This window comes from Armigeres subalbatus, chromosome 3, assembly GCF_024139115.2.
Source record: "Armigeres subalbatus isolate Guangzhou_Male chromosome 3, GZ_Asu_2, whole genome shotgun sequence".
Classification (NCBI taxonomy): domain Eukaryota; kingdom Metazoa; phylum Arthropoda; class Insecta; order Diptera; family Culicidae; genus Armigeres; species Armigeres subalbatus.
In genome coordinates this window covers 291,117,266-291,135,681 of record NC_085141.1, presented here as the reverse complement: position 1 = coordinate 291,135,681, position 18,416 = coordinate 291,117,266, and the positions used below count along the sequence as shown (strand labels likewise).

Below are 18,416 nucleotides of genomic sequence, written 5' to 3'. Positions count from 1 at the left end.
CCAACAAATAAATACACGTTCAAAAATCCTTTTGATTCGTTGAACTGATTCATTTACATGTCGAATACAATGTTTTTTCCTACCTCTGATGACATATTTTCTATCTTTATTTAGGTATTTAGATTTTACTTTATATACAGGTACATATTTTATTTGCTACAAACTTCTGACACTTTCTAAATTACGAAACTTATTGGAAAATAAAAACTTTGCACGTTTCGACCAATTCAAGCCATTTCTTTCATTGATACAAGTCAGGATGGCCGAGCGGTCTAAGGCGCTACGTTCAGGTCGTAGTCTTCTCTGAAGGCGTGGGTTCGAATCCCACTTCTGACAAACGAATTTTTGTAACAAAAACCCGCGAAGAAGAATTGCGCATAGGCAATCATATTGAATCACTTCCTCAATCCACTCGTCGACGAAAAAGATCGTAGTAAGCATTACTACAAGTTGGACGTATTTTCTCGCGTTCCGTTCGCTGTCAATTTTGAAACCCGAAAATTTTGGCCCAAGCAGAAAAATGGATAATTCTTTATTTTTTGAGTCGCGAACCCTCCTGACCTTAACATACAACGACGTCATAAATCTGGTGGAACGTGAAGTAGTTTTCCTCAAAAGGTCGTGTCTCCGAGTCCGGTTGGATTCCTACTATTGCAGCTGAATGGAGAAATCTGCCGCCATCTCTACTGAACGCTCGACTCCTAGTAGCGAAGCAGCAATTCAAGCTTACAAGAGTGAATTCTCCACGGATTCGTACGAAGCAGAATATATGCGCAATTTGATTATTGAGAATGAAATGGATCTGGTGATGCAGGGCTGACTGGCGATCGGGGTGAAATGTGTGCGTAATGAGTGCATGCATGCAGGTTGTATATTTTTTATTGCTTTCATCCCTGGCTCCTTTTCTAAGCCATTACCGACGAAATATTCCAAAATAATAATTAAATAACAGCTGTAGAGGTAAAAATGCCACCTAAAGTTTAAGTTTGATATTTTAACTAACATTCTTACGTGCTGTCACAAAATTTATAAAATTAGCTATATTTCACTATGATCTCTCTATTTCCTATGTCTTTTCTACCATCGACTGAAGCATTCAAAATTTGTTTGAGAAATGGTCCTAGCTCCAAACGAACTAGAAGTAGTGCAAAAGGGTTCGAATTCGGATCGAACTAGATTTTCGTAGCAGCTATTCCCTGGCAGCTCAAAATTAAAATTGATTCAAATTTAGACGCGTTTAGATAGGGTTTACATGAATAGTTGAATCATTTGTTTGAGAAACTGCATGAGTCCATTTTACACTATTTCGAGAAAAAAAAAAACAAAAAACTGTTTTTGAACAAATTGGCTCCCAATCTTTCGATTTCTTCGATACAGAACAATAGTTTTTGGCAAAACTCAACACCCTGGGGCACTTTCAGTGCAAAAAATGTAAGCAGTACTCCACAATTGCTCTTCAAAGTACATGAACATATGTAGTTTCTCAAACAAACGAAAAAAATTTCATACATTCCTGAAAAAAAAAAAAATCGTATTTTTTGCCAGAATACGTTTTTTTTGGAAAAGGATTCCGAATATATAAAAATCTCATTTTGGCCAAAAATGTTATTTATGCAGTTTCTCAAACAAACGGTTCAGTTGTAAACCCAATAATATTACTCTTATTGAACCTCGTTACCTCAACTCTATAGCTGCACCAGTTGAAACCAACTAAGACAGTATAACATGTTCAGATATTATTTTAAACCTTTAACTCTATGCCTATTTACAGCACAATTCAAGCATAAGTATTTACTTCGCACTATTTTTTCTGCAGAAATAATAAATTTCGATATTTTTTATTCCTTTCTTTATTTGTTAGTGTTATTTTCCTGCTACTGTGCCGAGCAGAATACCATAGAAGTAGCTGCTGTACAGAATCCACACAGGGTCTATTTTGGGATTTCATTATTACTCGCCATTATTATCCATCTTATCGTGAGTCCATTTTTATGATTTCATGTTTTTATATATTCATGTTTCATGTCGTGCATCCAATGATTGTTGCATTGTTCGATTGCCATTTATCGGGGTACGTTGGAGGAGTGCTTCCGAGAAGAACAATTTGTCAGTCCTCATCGGGCAGTCGTGATGGTAAAATACTCTCGCAGGCGTGGCGTAGCGACGCACATGACTACAGTTAAAAAGAAGCGTGCAGGAGATGACGTTAATGTCACGGGTGAAATCCATCAACATTCTATTACTATAAAATCACTAATTACTCACTCATGTTTCTTGAGCACCCCTAGGGGTACACTACCTGTAATCGCATATCTGTCCCATATGAATAGAGAACCCAGTAAAGATGGGACAAATATGCGGTTGCAGGCAGTACATAGAGCCAAGATAAAGGATCTCCAACTTAATGCACTAATGGTCTATTTTGATTATGCTTGATTCTACATCACTACTTTCCTGTAAAACTACAGCTTTTTTTTTATAAATTTACGTAATTCCATGTATTAAAATTGTATATGATTTCCAATCAATAACAATTATGTTATTATGTTGTAATGTTTGATACTGCCTTCCTACTTTTGAACAAATATTTTCAGAATTCAAGAATTCAATTTCAATTTCAAATTTTTAATACCATGGACGTAGTTGATCCTATTTGAAGGCAGCAGCATGACACTATCAGCTACCAGAACTTCCACCGCTGCCCCCAGCGTAAACAAACGGAGCCTCCAAATCGGCCATAGTTGGGCATTGGGCAACTTACTTGCACGTGATCACGTTTTCAATGGAAGCAAAGGAGGATAGAAAATGCAAAACCCTGGACAAACTAAGTTGGTGAGCATGTTCCAGTTCTTTATCTTAGTGCTTCAGACTACTATGTTCATGAAATTTCACACTAAATACGCACAGGGCATCGTTTGCTGCTTTTGCCGCGGATATTGTGGGAGTCCCAGGTATCCGGTTCACGCTTTGGTTTGCAACGGTGGCTCTTCTCGACCTTCTACTCCTGAGTAGTTACTACAAATAAGGGCGTCCTTGTGAAATTTTGTTGTACCTGTTATGAATAACTAGTACATCCCATTCCCCACACTTCCTGAAGAAACCTTTCTTGCTTCAGAAGTGAATCCTTTTTGTGGTACTAGTATTCGTAACATAAAGGGCACCATTACGGAACATGAGATTTGATCAAATTATTCGTAGTACTACTTGATCAACACCCCCAGCTGGGTGAGGGATAAAGGATGACGCACACACACACACTTCCTCAATCCACTCGTCGACGGTTAATCGACTGTGACAAAAATATCGGATACACGAAATGCAGCATCACTTCACAGCTTTGGTGTTGACGGTAAACTCTAGCGTGGTTAATCTATAGAGCAGGAACTCTTCAAGCTGCCCCATTAGTCATTGATGAATGAACATCTTTTTCATGGTGACGTTATTTGCATTGTAAACGACTCAAAATAATTCGATCCTGCCAGGAGTCGAACCTGGAATCTTCTGATCCGTAGTCAGACGCGTTATCCATTGCGCCACAGGACCTGTTGTATAATAGGCATCTACGAAACCCACGAACATGTGACAGAAAAACATTTTGGGATTGTGTATGAAAGGGGCAATATGTAGGTAGGTAATTGGTTTCGAATATGTGCAAATTAGATTGCATTTCTTTCGAAGCCATATAACTCACGAACGGGTTAATCGATTTGGAAGATTTTTTTCACTATGCGAGTCTTGGAGTTTTTTTTTAAACTTTATTAGAGTGATTTTTAAGTTTTAACAAAGTTCATCACTTAAGAGTCTTGGAGTGTTTATGCATGTACATTAGAGTGATTCAAATTTTGACTTTTTTGCTCCCCTATGCTTAAACGATGGCATTTGCTATTTTAATAATCGTCCTAAATTTTTAGCTAATTTGGATGAAATTCGACTGAGCACAAGCAGTTTGAAGCTTATATGCAAATTGCTATGAAAACAGTAACTTTTGTGGAAAACCGTTCCCCATCATTGCCCATTAAGCTGTAAAAATGTATGAATACGTTAGTAACATAGGAAATTTACCAAGGGAAAATATCGTCGTTGTTGCTAAACGATTTGATGCTGGCAACAAAAGTTATTAGGGAAATACTGAACTGTGGGAAATTCAATTTAACACGTAAAAGAATAACATCAATATCAATAATGTCTGTTTTCTTAATAATTTTGCTCACAAAAGTCAGATTGCTTCGCAACAACAACTGACTTTCAGCTTAGGATCTATTCTATGATAGCGATGTGTTAAATATATTCAAATAGATTCTGGGCTACTTCACGAAACGAGCCTATTCATAATTAGCAATTCTCATAGTAATTTTCATATAACCTTCAAATGGCACGTGCACAATCAAATTACATCCAAATCAGCTAAAAATTTGGGAGGACTATTAAAATAGCAAAAACAATCGTTTAAGCACAGGGGAGCGAAAAAGTCAAAATTTGAATCACTCTAATGTACATACATACATACATACATGTATATACAAAAATATGGATAATTCTGAAGGATGCGAATCCCAACAGGTGCGCGGAACTGGAGCAAAACAGGACAATATACGGAGCTTCGGTTAGATAAAAAAGAACACGCGACCGATCTAGAGCGAAATGAGTTTTATTATGCGTTCATGTACAAAAAGAGAATACAAAAAGGTTCGCACTCAAGGTGAATATAAACAACAGGTAGAGTATTTGATTTTCTCTTATCTTCCCTAATTTAAGGTAAATACCTAGGTGCTCATAATAGCCACGCAATGGGAGTGAATTTTCCCAGCCCGTGAAACACAATACAAAATTAAAACCTCAAGCTGACTTCGAATTTTTACACAACATTTATAATACCATTCGGATTGGACTACTTTTTTCGGTACGGAAGGGAAAATACAGCTAAATCATGATCATGAAACAATAAGCTCACATACCTGCGCAGGGTTTTGCTTCTCGATGCACTGATGCGTTGAAAGTACTCCGCCGAGAAGATGGCGACGATGTCCTCCGACCAGGTTGTGGCGATGGCGGCTGATTGGCTTTGCCGCAGATGCTGCAGATTGGCGCGCAGCGATGGAGGTCGAACTCGAGCGATATGGCCGAAACTAAAGATGCAGAGGGAGTGGCGGCTGGACGAAAGGCTTCCGATTTCGGAATCGACAGAGGTCCGGAATAACCGTTCCCTCAAGGTAGTAGCTTCCTTTCCCTAACGACCCGGCTTCGCGTTCCTTTCCGGTTCACCGAGCAAGGACTAAAAGGAAAACTATTAACCGTCGGTTCGGGTTCAGTCCAGCGTACGATTATTGACGACGTACGGAGACCGCACTCTCGGAAATGATCCACGGGAATTGGCTTGAGGATCTTACCTTCGACGGTTGATTGGCGACCGCCGAGTTTTCGCTTGTTTGACGAGCGACTTCACTCCTCCTCCGTTTAACTACCTTTACAGGATTTTACAATTTTTATATTAATTTAGTCAAGACACAAACCTTGTAATTGACATACAAATTAAAATTCAAATTTCTTTTCGTCCGGTTTGCAAATTATTTACGTAATGTAATATTTCATTATTTTATTAATTCCAAATAATTTTAATTTATGATTTTACTTAAAAAGAGAAAAACGTCATAAATTCTTATTTTGACTTAATCAAAATTGATCGAAAAAACGTAAAACCACAGATAACAGATATTTAGGCTAGAACAAATTTTATTGGAAATCCTGTGTAAATTTTTGAATTGATATACGTTGGCCCACTACTGCCATCTACTTAACTGATTGCGGCAGTACATACGAACGCAGCTGATAAGCGACCGTCGAACGCAGCCAATATATTTGACAGCCGCATTCGGGCTGCGTTTTCAATGACAATGATCCTTGCGCCATCTCCAATCGATTGCCAAACGCGGTCCCAAGTTGAAATACATTTGAATTAACGGTTGTGGATGTTTACACACGTATCGGATGCCAGCCTCAATATCTGTTATCTGTGGTAAAACGTTACAGTATTCGGCCTCGAGAGATGAGAGAGACACGGAGTTTTGGCTCTTGCTCAGCCAGAAAATCGAGCCACTTCCATAGAAGAAGATGGGTATACCCCGTTAGGCATAAAGACGTTAGGCATAAGTACGTTAAGCATAATGGACGTTAGGCATAATGGATGATAGGCATAATGTACGTTAGGCATAATGGACGTTAGGCATAAAATAACCTAAAGAACAGCCTGTGACATAAAGAAGGCAGAATTATGCCAAACGTCCATTACGCCTAACGTACATTATGCCTATCGTCCGTTATGCCTAACGTACTTATGCCTAACGTCGTGGACCCGAAAAAGATTATCCCTGTCGTTGACTATCGTGTCCGACGATCTCCAGCCCAATCTGAGTCGGAGAAACCCTAAGAGACCATTCTTCGCCAGGTCCGAATTTTAGTCGACAATTCTTCGTTATGTTCAAATATGCACCACGCGATTCGCCACGCACCAATCCATATTACTAGGTTTGCTTGTTTTTCTCCTGGGCAACCCTACGCTCAAAGATAAATCCGGGCGAGCGTTTTCCGACCAGATATAGCAAGGCGCCCACTAAACTTCGGTAACGAGTCTGGTCTTCGAATAGCTTACTGTCTTCATTTGCCGATGTGTACCCAGGGTCCTTTGGGGTCTTGAAGGGCCTACAGTTCTCCATGTTGAACTTACCAAGTAGAGTAAATCACTACTTGGGCCTATGGACCCGATTCCCGGCTCACTGCACAGAAAACTAATGATTTATACTTTTTGGAAGCCGTAGGTTTATGATTGATAATTTTAAAAAAGTCTCCCATTTATTTCGCACAATAATCAATATTTTTCAACCATTTATTTCACTCCTAATTGGTCCAATTATAGAAAATAAAAATGTAGATTCCGAACATTCGCTCTCCGTTGCTACACCACTGAGCCGGAGTGAATCTTTCCACTTTTACAAAACGGTATTTTCATATAAACACCTACCTGAAAATCGTCACAGTTCTCGATACAATCATTGGTTGAAGCTGTTAATCACCACACAATAATTCTAAACTCACGCACTTTAACCTTTTCTATTTGTTCGTTTCACTAGAACTAATATAAACATATTAGAATACATTTGAAAAAAAGTATAAGTATAAGTATAGTATTAGTAAAAGTATAAGAGTATACTCTCAAACCGATCAAAAATTCACCTCGGCATAAAAACTTCTAGCCGCACCGTGCTGCCAAAAGGCCAAGAGTCTTTGTTGCCGCTATCATGTTATTTATTATCCTCTCGATTTCAAAAAATGAAAAAAATATAGTTTTTAAGCGTTTGGAAGTAATTTGGATGAGTGCATATATCTTTTCAACCAAATAAAATTATTATAAATTATACCATCTGGCATCATGTCGGCGTTGAACGAATATTTTTGTTTATGTCGCATTTTCTACCGTTCCGAGAGAGAACGAGAATAAGATGTTGAGAGATTGAGCGAAATTTTGCTTAGGCCGGGAACTAGTTTGGAAGTGGGCCGGAAATTAAATCGCTATGACTGAAATGAGTGCTGGACCTCGTTAATTTAAATCAAATAAATGCCTTTTCAAACGATGTTTACCAAGAAAAGCTATTTTTAAGCAGAAATGAACCCCATTGTGGTATTGCACGGCCCACGAAATTAAGGAAAAGTTGCTTCCTGTCATAAATATCAATTTAATAATGCAGTCGTATGCAAGTTACGCCGGGAATGGGGTAAGAAACCCTAGTCCGTCAATGTACGATGACAATTTCAATGTGTAAACACGTCCCTCTCTCCCAATCTCATAGCGCATAGCCTTCTTCGAACTTCTTACGGATACATTCATAGATCTTGTCTCGATATCGCAACCTAATAACAGATGGCTTCTCGTATCGTATGTAGAGACAGGGGTCGGTGGAGCTAGGCTTGAAATTCAGCTCGAGGAGTACTGCGTGTAATGCTTTGTTCCAGCATCTGGCAGACTGGCGTAGACCATATATACTTTTGCGAAGCTTACATACCTTATACTCGTGTCCTGGAACTGCAAACCCTGGAGGTTGCTGCATATACAGCTCTTCTTCGACGGTGCCGTTGAGGTAGGCCGTTCGAACGTCGTACTGCTTTAGTTTCAGCTGCTTCTTCCCTGCAACCGCCAAAAGCGCACGCAACGTAGTCTGCTGCGTGACTGGTGCATACACCTCCGTAAAATCCACTCCAAAACACTGTGAGTATTCTTGGGCGACGAGTCGCGCATTATGCTTCACTACACTGCCCGTCTCATTCCGCTTTAACTTAAATACCCACTTTGCACCTATAGCCTTCTTGCCCGGAGGCAGATCCGCCAGTCCCACGTACAGTTTGCTTTGTGCGCTTCTAACTCTTCCCGCATTGCGCGTTGCCAAACAGGTACGTTGATGGCGTCACGAAAGTCACTGGGTTCATCACCATGAAGCACTTGCCCAACAATAAAGTCCTCATACCTGTTCGGTAACACACCACGCGTTCGCCGTTTTTGGCGGTTCATCACTGGTTCGTTCGGCATTTCGAGTTCAGAATTCACTTTCTATTGTATCTTCTGCGTCTTCATACACGGAATGACGTTATTCTTCGTGATTTTCCTTGCCTTCACCGTGCTCGATCACTACCACTGGATTTTCTTCATTTTCCGTCGGAGTTTCATCTGGAACACGTTGATCCACTCGCTGAATTTCTGGAAGTACAGATGTCTCATTCTGCTGCTCGGAACCGTTGGCTGTTTCTAAAAACTCGTATGTATCTCGAATGATGGCAATGCTTCACAACCGGAGATTTTCAAATCTGCTAGGTTCGGTTTGTTGCCAGTCCACAACTCGAAGGGCATTTTCTCAACTACTCTGGATGGCAACCTGTTTTGAATGAACGTAGCCATGAGGATCGCTTCGCCCCAATAAAGCTTGGGTAGATTTGAATCTATAAGCATGCAACTGGCCATTTCTTGAAGCGACCGGTTCTTTCGCTCCGCCACTCCGTTCGACTGCGGAGAGTAAGGAGTTGAAAACTGTTGCTGTATTCCCTCCGACTTGCAGAACCGCTGAAGTCTCTCACCTGTATACTCTCCCCTCCATCAGATCGCAGGGCACAGGGCTTCCTATCGAAGATATTTTCCGCCCACCGAACATATTCAATTATCTTGTCGGTTGCTTCGTTTTTCGACTTAAGCAGGAATACGACGCAGAACCGACTGAAATCATCAATCAGTGTGATGAAGTACTTGTTCCCACTTCTGATTCTCCATGGGGCCACAGAGATCTGTGAATATAAGATCTAACGGTCTTTCCGACTTCCGCTCTAGAACTTGTGGAAAAGGCTTTCGAACCAACTTACCCCGTAAGCAGCATTCACACACGATCCGTTCTCCGCAATCTGTTAGTTTGATTCCGTTTACGATACCCATGTCGCGATGGCCCATCCTGCGGTGCCATGTGTGTTGGCAATTCACACCATGATTGCCGCCCACTACTGACAAACACTGCTCCGCTAATTTCAGTTTGTACTGGCAACCAACTAGTTCTCCAACGGCCAAAACGGTACCATTTTCTGGTTTAATGCAACAATGTTAAACCCTTCGTGGCCATCTTCCAACGACAGAACCAACAACACATTATCCAATGTAATTGCCACACGTTGGCCCCTAGCATTCACGCCCATAACGACGCCACTTCCAATCCCCCTTATCCGCGAGAAACTTACTGCAGTTTTTCTTAAAATGTTTCGAAAAGTAGAAGCGCTTTTTCTCACTTTTTCCTTTTTCGAACACCTTCGGTGCTTTCTCGCTGCCGTTGATGTATCCACTGTGACCTAACCTATTTTGATACTCGTCACGCAAACGAACTACCACTAGATCCATCGTAAGATCCGTCTGCGGCCAATTTTCCAACGACGTCACAAAGCTGTTGTACGACGATGCAAGGCTGCGCAGCATCATAACTATTCTCAACAGCTCACTAAGTTCCACTCCCGCATTGTCAAGGCGCTCAAATAAACACTCGATTTCTTCGTGATGTTTCTCGACGTCACCGCCCTCGCATAAATTTTTCGAGCCCAACTGTTACTCTCGGGTGCCTGGGCACATAACCTGAAGGATGCGAATCCCAACAGGTGCGCGGAACTGGAGCAGAACAGGACAATATACGGAGCTTTGGGTAGCTAAAACAGAAGACGCGATCGATCTAGAGGAAATAAGTTTTATTATGCGGTCGTGTACAAAAGAGAATACAAAAGGTTCGCACTCAAGGTGCATAGAAACAACAGTGTGAGGTGTGCATTATCACACCTCCTTGATATTCCTTCCCCTCGCTTTGGTCGAACACTATGTCGACTTGTGAGATGCACATTGTGCTGAACATTGTGTTGTATAATGTTGGTAGCACTGTCAACTTCGCACTTCCTGCATCGGCACCCTCATCGCTCATCCAGTTGGTTCAAGCGTTCGCAGAGGTAAGTCGTGTTCGGAGAAGACCGACGCTGGCAAATGGCGGGTGATTCCATATACGACGGCAAATGATAGCTCCGATCAAGACAAGCCATTTCGGGATTAAAGTACGCTTAGTGAGTTATTACATTGGCGATCCGTGCCAGGTATTTTTTAAAGTAATTTTTAGGACCTGGAATGATAAAAATCGACAAATAAAACGTGCTATGGAATCACCCGCTAGATAGCTAAAAAAAAGAAGATGGCGTGAATTGGGGGCTCAGTGGAGTAGTTTCGTTACGTTTCGACTTTTGCAATACAAATTGTTTCATCGATGTGAAAATACTAAGTGTCAAAAGATATAGATTTTGAAGCAAAACTCGCAGTAATAAAAGAGAAGAAAGAAGCAGGATTCATAAAAAAGTTTCAGTGATTGAGAGGTATTTGTTTTCCTAAACAGTTTTATGGCGAGTCGGGACAACCGCCGGAACGAAGTTCGTTAGCGAGTTGGGACAACCGCTTGAAAACAGTTGATAGGCGTGTCGGGACAACCACCTTAATAGAGATAAAAGGCGTGTCGGGACAACCGCCAGAACAGATTTTAAGGGCGTGTCGGGACAACAGCCCAGGAAGATAAAAGGCGTGTCGGGACAACCGCCAGAACAAATTTTAAGGGCGTGTCGGGACAACAGCCCAGGAAGAGTCAAAAGGCGTGTCGGGAGATCGCCAGAATAGAGTCCGAGGGCGTGTTGGGATGACCGCCGGAATTTAAAGCGAAGATGTTTGGAGACAGATTGTATACAGTAAAATAAGTTTAAAAAAAAAAAGAATTAATGTCTCAGATTGACAGTAGTATATATGATACTTGAATACGGGTAAAATTTAACACATTACATAAGTTAATATAAATTGTGACAAGTGGAGTTGAAACATAGCGAGAAATAAACGAGTTCGATAATAATAGACAAGACTGATAACAACGTTGGTTGCATCTCTTTTTTTTTCCAGATAGTTCGAAGGAAGTAAATCCAGAATGTCAACTACGGGAAAATACGTGCGTATTGATCGCTCCACTGATGAAATTAAGACAAATGACGATGGGTCAGATTTCGATATGCCGAACGCAGGGAGGTTCGTTCGAGCTCCAAGTCCATACGATATCGCATCCGATGATAATCGTGAAGAATCCGATTACGAATATGACCGATGCAACACAACGGCTGATGCTAGTCGAGAGAACGAAGAATTGAGACAACAAGTAGCTGAACTGAAAAGAACCGTCGCAGAACTATCATCGAGAAATCAGAGGGCCCACGAACAGAGCTCCAAGCAAGAGGACGTCGATGAGAGCTGGGGTTGCTCCAGGAAGACACCGTCAGCATCGCAAGGAAATTCGAACACCATAAGATGGGATCAGATAAAACCTTTCCCGAAAGGCGTCCCCGCTAATAAGATGTGGGAAGAGTGGACAAGATACATCGAGAACTTCGAGATAGCTGCTTCACTATCGAACGCTTTCGACCCGGTACGTCGGTCCCAATTATTGTTCCTCTCAATGGGTGGAGAATTGCAGAGTATCGTGCGCGCAGCCAGGCTAAGACCAAATCTAAATGAAGAGCACTGTTATGCAACATTCATTAAGAATATCGAGACTCATCTTCGCTCCATGACGGATACAGCGGCTGAGCATCAGGCTTTCTCATGTATGCAACAAGAGAAAGGGGAATCAATCGTCAATTTCCACGCAAGACTAATGGAAAAGGTGCGTTTGTGTCACTATAGTTCTGACGATCAGGAACGTTTCGTTCGAGCACAGTTGCTGAAAGGCATGATAAATCGCGAACTTGCCAGAACAGCCAGAACGTTTGGGCACGAAACGAATTTTATCGTTCAGTCGGGCACTAGAGACGAGGCATACCAAGTGGAGGAATCACGAAGCGAGGACACGCGAGAGACAACGGTTAATCAAGTAAGAGGTCAATCTTCCAGAATTTCTTTGAAACGACGAAATGAAAACGATTCGGGTTTTGAATCTCGGAACAAGCAGTTTCGACCAAATAAGAGTTTTCCAAACAGCCGTAGACAGCGTTGTTCCAGATGCAATCGATGGGCCCATTGGAATCGGCCCTGTCCGGCTCTGAAGCTGAAATGCAACAGCTGTGGTATCACCGGCCACTTCGCGGCGGCCTGCAGACAAAAACGAATCAACGCGGTGCAAGATAACCAGGAACAGCAAGAAGGCATGGTAGAGACGAAACTAGAAGAGGTAAAATAAGTTTGATTCTTTGTATTCTTATGGTTAATGATTTAATAAATTTGCGTTACTAATAAAATACTTCTGCAAATCTTTATCAATAGTTAAACGCACTTTCGATCGAAGATGTTCTCGTAAATTGTCGGTTGGGCTCGTCGACGATCATTAAGTTCCTTATCGACTCAGGAGCAGATGCCAATATCATCGGAGGGAATGATTGGCAGAGTCTGAAGCGTGATTATGAAACTGGTGTGACAAAATTGACTCCAATCACCACGTTCAAAAGAAGAGGCTTGCAAGCCTACGCCTCAAGTTCTCCTATTGAAATTGATTTCGCCTTCCAAGCACAAATAGAATCGGTTGGAAGTTCCGTTGCTATTACGGCTGATTTCTTGGTTGTATCTAAGGGAAAACGATCGCTTCTTGGCCGATCAACGGCAAGCGATCTCAAGCTATTCTTTATTCATTCCAATGTCAACGATTGTGCAGAGGTCCATGATACAATTTTCCCAAAAATGCCGGGTGTCAGTGTAAAATTCAGCGTCGATAGCTCCGTACCACCGACCAGAAATGCATACTATAACATTCCAGCTGCCTATCGTGACGGAGCTCGGCGTCGGTTGGTAGAAATGGAGAATAGCGGAATTATCGAAAGGGTGAACACAGCTCCAGATTGGATAAGCGGCCTATCTGCCGTGTCAAAAGGCAAAGACGATTTCAGGCTAGTAGTGAACATGCGTGCACCAAACCGAGCAATCATGCGCGAATATTTCCGTTTGCCATTGCTAGATGAAATGAAGGTCAAACTATATGGGGCGCAGTTTTTTACCAAACTGGACTTAAGGAATGCGTATTATCATTTGGAGTTGTGTCCAGAGTCGAGAGATCTGACAACCTTTTTGACCGAGAATGGCATGTTCAGGTTTACTCGGCTAATGTTTGGGGTAAACTGCGCTCCGGAAATTTTTCAGCGCGAGATGACCCGAATTCTTGAACCAGTGGAGAACAAGATAGTGTATATTGACGACGTCTTGCTTTTCGCAGCATCTTTAGAAGAATTGCACGGAACGGTTGACGAGGTACTTAAAATCTTCAAGGAGAACAATCTTACGCTCAACAACGAAAAATGTGAGTACGATAAAACCCGGACAATCTTTCTCGGGCATGAACTGGACCAAGATGGATTTCATATTGAGGAGGCAAAAATTGCATCTATACAGAAGTTTCGACGTCCCAGTACAGTTTCGGAGCTGCGGAGTTTTCTCGGCCTTGCCTCATTCGTAAGCCCGTACATTCGTAATTTTGCAAACATTTCAAATCCACTTTGGTCTGCTGTTGGAAATAAATCGTGGAATTGGGGTGAAGAGCAAGAGAAGGCATTTAATGCTCTGAAAGATCGTATAATACACTGCACTGTTTCGTTGGGTTATTTCGCCGACAATGAACAAACAGTTCTTTATACCGATGCTTCACCGAATGCATTAGGCGCAGTACTTATTCAAGAAGGCGAGTCTGGAAACCCACGCGTAATAAGTTTCGCATCTAAGTCTTTAACGGCGACGGAAAGAAACTATGCACAAAATCAGAGGGAAGCTCTAGCTGCAGTCTGGGCAGTAGAGCACTTCTCTTATTTTCTACTCGGAAGACCATTCATTCTACGAACTGATGCGAGAGGGATCACGTTCATATTCGACAGAACACGTGAAAGTACGAAAAGGGCTCTCACTAGGGCGGATGGATGGGCTTTGAGGCTCAGCCCATATAGATACACGGTCGAATATGTCAAAGGCCAGGATAACATCGCAGATCCGTCTTCGCGATTGTACGAGGGACAAGATGAGCCATTCAATGAAGAATCAAGTCCTTGGGAAATTGCAAGTCTGGAGGCCAATGTTGTTAGTTTTCTAACAGAAACTGAGATCAAGGACTATACTTCGAAAGATGAAACATTGCAGAAGGTAAGGCATATAAATTTAACACAATTTGCTTAGAATTATTTCATATTCTCATATATAGGTAATTTCGGCATTGGATTCCGGAATTTGGTCAAAAACTCTCAGCAGATATCAAGCAGTCTCCAAAGATCTCCACGTGCGAGATGGTGTACTAATAAAACTAGGATGTGCAATTATTCCAGACGGGTTACGCCAGAAAACATTGGAAGTTGCCCATGCTGGACATCCTCTATCAGCCAAGCTTAAAAGCATCCTTCGTGAACGCGTTTGGTGGCCCGGGATGTCTAAAGATGCGGATGATTGGGTCAAATCATGCAGAACATGTGCTTTGAATGGAAAGCCGGAAAAGCCTACGCCAATGCAACGGTTTTACGCTCCGAAGACAGTTTGGGAAACGGTCGCGGTTGATTTTAATGGCCCCTATGCAAAATTTGGAGGAATTTCTATTTTCGTTATCATAGATTATAGATCCAGATACGCATACGCAAGACCCGTTAAATCAACTAGTTTTGACTACACAAAGAAAGTTCTGGACGAGGTGTTTGATAAAGAGGGTATTCCAAAGGCAATCAAGTCCGACAATGGTCCGCCCTTCAATGGAGAAGAGTATAAAGCTTACTGTGCTAAGCGAGGCATACAAACCATCTTCTCCACTCCGTTCTTCCCACAACAGAATGGGTTGGTGGAGAATTTTATGAAGATTATCAACAAGGCCATGTGTGCTGTGTCTTCCGGATCTAACCATTACAACGAAGAGTTACAGGCCGCTGTCCAAGCCCATAATGCCGCCGCTCATACCATCACGAAGATGGCACCAGAGGAAGTGATGTACGGAAGAAGAATACAACGTGGATTACCTTTGTTGAACCGGGGAAAACCCGAAATAGATGATGGTCTTTTGGACAGACGCGACTCCGAAGCTAAAGCCTATTCCAAACGACACGCGGACGCTCGACGTGGGGCAAAACCCAGTAAGGTACGTGTGGGGGACACCGTTATTTTAGAGCGCCATGCAAAGGCAAAAGGAGAATCAAGATTCGATTCAAAAAGACATACTGTAGTTGAAGAAAACAATGGAAGTATGGTCTTACGCAACGAAGACGGGCTCTTAATCCGACGTCATATCACTCAGACCAAGAAAGTGGACAAATGGCGAAGTAACGAACAACTCGCAGTCAACAAACAGAATGAGGAAACTGTATTGGATACTCGTCCATCTCGAGAGAGAAGAGCACCAAAACACCTAGAAAGTTATGTGCAAAACCTAGAATGAGAGGCTAAGTATTTGGCAAGTCATTAGCCTAACATCTAATATTCGAAGAAAATTAAACCTAAATCATAAATACTCACGAATGTTTTTTGATTGTTCGCATATGGGTAAAAATTTCCGTTCGGGGTAGAATTTTGAGGTGGATCCTCCCGTCTCCCAAGAAATGGTTCCTCCTACCTATCCAGATGAGCTCATCTTCCGGCGCTAACGACGCATTTCAGGTTTTTTTCTTCCCTCGGTAATTCCTAGAGCCACGCGTGCCAAGCTGCAGGGGAAGTTAGTCTCGGGGATTATTTTGCCAGGAAAAATACCAGGTTGCAGCAGGGAAAGCGGAATAAAAACAAAAATGTAGGAGCATTCCAGCAAAAATGAACGTGCGAAAAATGTTTGAACGAATTTGACAGTTCATGTCACCTTGGGGGAGAGCGTTATGAAACAACTTAAGACGCAGGGGTAGAAGGCGTTACGTTTTTAACAGGCACAACTCTACACACGAATAAAAGTTTAATCAAATTTTCGTGAAAAGATATAAGGTACACTGAGTAATAAAACGAACACTGAGAAAATATACAGACTTAATTTAAACTAAAAAAAAACATTTTCTGAGAAGAGGATGGATGTGAGGTGTGCATTATCACACCTCCTTGATATTCCTTCCCCTCGCTTTGGTCGAACACTATGTCGACTTGTGAGATGCACATTGTGCTGAACATTGTGTTGTATAATGTTGGTAGCACTGTCGACTGCACGCTTCCTGCATCGGCACCCTCATCGCTCATCCAGTTGGTTCAAGCGTTCGCAGAGGTAAGTCGTGTTCGGAGAAGACCGACGCTGGCAAATGGCGGGTGATTCCATATACGACGGCAAATGATAGCTCCGATCAAGACAAGCCATTTCGGGATTAAAGTACGCTTAGTGAGTTATTACAAACAGGTAGTCCATAAGTATGTAAGATTTGCTCTTAACTTCCCTTCTTTAAGGTAAATAGCTAGGTGCTCATAATAATAGTCCATCAAATTTGACGTGAAAAGGAAGACAATTGTCAAAATATAACGTTTTTTAATCCTGATGGTGTTTTTTTTATTGCATGAAGAAGTAAAAAGATAATATTTGAAAGAAAAAAAAGGACGAGACGAATTATTATATTAAATTAATGATTTCGTGTGTGTTACTTCTACGTGAAGTTAAACGATTTACAATGATATGGAAATGCTAATATCATCTTCCAAACTTGGACGTACATGTTCATGATAGAATTAGAGGCGAAAGTATAGAATTGATAGTTCCGTTAGGATACGGCAGGCATGAAGAATGTTTTTATAGAAGTCGATTTGAAAGCGAGCGGAGGGCAATATTTGTGATGGCACATATCACACGACCTTCCTTCTGCCAAGTTCCCGTATGGAGCCTACGACAACAACAAGAACTACTTGGAATACAAACATATACCAAGAAGGGGTCACACAACTTGTTTATTCTTCAATAACTGTCTCCATTACGAAGGTTGATCAACAGACCTTGACTGTGTGGAGTTCGTAGATCATGACAACAGCTAATACCACTTCGCATGCAAGCCTAAATTCTGTTTCTAGAACATCCGCAGTACTTAGATCATCTAAAAACAACCTCCGAAACTAATCCAAATTTGCCTCATATAAATGCTTGAAACTTTTTTTACGCTCCTATAGGGCGTAAAAAGAGGGAGCGTTATTTCGAATTTGGAGCGTAAAAAGAGGGAGCGTTATTTGGAATTAGAAGAGCGTAAAAAGAGAGGCGCAAAAAGAGGGAGCGTAAAAAGAGGTTTTACAGTACTGTCATATGGCCTTTCCATGTCTATTTCTAATATCTTTTAATTTCAAATTTTTTCATACTCTACCGAACGTCTTTAAAAAAAATCATTAATTACTTTCGATAACTGTCATATAACTTGCGATACTTTCAATAATATTGAGCGAATAAGTTTATAAAGAAATTATTTTTACGAGGTAAACTAACAATTCTAAATAAATGAATCATGGTAGTTGAGGGATAGATGAACTAATTACACTTCTTTATACCACCCGCATTGAAAAAAAAAAATCAAGATTTGAGCAAAGGATTCATTCCACAACACTGTTGTAAATAGATAAAAAGCTGCAACTTTCCACAAAAAATCTAATCGACCGTGACAGGACTCGAACCTGCAATCTTCGGATCCGAAGTCCGACGCCTTCTCCATTAGGCCACACGGCCGCCTTATCCAACCATCGGCACTAGCAAACCACACAACGGTCAATTGATTTTCATTACTTCCCCACGACGCATTAATATTCCCTCTTCCAGTCTAGCGTAAGTTTGATACGGCCTCGCAACGATAAGCAACGGAGCGCTTCTACAATTTGTCAAGATAAGACTGGCCTATAGTGCTGTCTATCCGTACGCAGAAGCTTGCGAGGACACATTTCGTTCAACTGA

At 41.5% G+C, this 18,416-nt stretch overlaps 1 protein-coding gene and 3 non-coding genes across 4 annotated transcripts; 2 read left to right on the top strand and 2 right to left on the bottom strand.

Moving 5' to 3' along the window:
• Positions 1–253: 253 nt before the first annotated feature.
• Trnal-cag (transfer RNA leucine (anticodon CAG)) lies at positions 254–336 on the top strand. Its single transcript has one exon. It is a non-coding gene; the product is annotated as a tRNA-Leu (tRNA).
• Positions 337–3,470: 3,134 nt separating this feature from the next.
• On the bottom strand, positions 3,471–3,543 carry Trnar-acg (transfer RNA arginine (anticodon ACG)). Its single transcript has one exon. It is a non-coding gene; the product is annotated as a tRNA-Arg (tRNA).
• A 7,973-nt stretch (positions 3,544–11,516) lies between these two features.
• Positions 11,517–15,965, top strand: LOC134222550 (uncharacterized protein K02A2.6-like). The gene is made up of 5 exons (XM_062701712.1): positions 11,517–12,452; positions 12,531–12,749; positions 12,842–14,695; positions 15,216–15,668; positions 15,825–15,965. Exons 1-5 carry the CDS (start codon positions 11,517–11,519, stop codon positions 15,963–15,965), a joined length of 3,603 nt encoding a protein of 1,200 aa, XP_062557696.1.
• A 2,156-nt stretch (positions 15,966–18,121) lies between these two features.
• On the bottom strand, positions 18,122–18,194 carry Trnar-ucg (transfer RNA arginine (anticodon UCG)). Its single transcript has one exon. It is a non-coding gene; the product is annotated as a tRNA-Arg (tRNA).
• Between the last annotated feature and the right edge of the window lie 222 nt (positions 18,195–18,416).

Coding starts and splice junctions, on each gene's coding strand:
- LOC134222550 (XM_062701712.1), top strand. CDS start 11,517: ATGTCAACTACGGGAAAATACGTGCGTATTGATCGCTCCACTGATGAA. Junction 12,750..12,841: donor TAGAGACGAAACTAGAAGAG/GTAAAATAAGTT, acceptor CTTTATCAATAG/TTAAACGCACTTTCGATCGA. Junction 15,669..15,824: donor GTGGGGCAAAACCCAGTAAG/GTACGTGTGGGG, acceptor CATATCACTCAG/ACCAAGAAAGTGGACAAATG.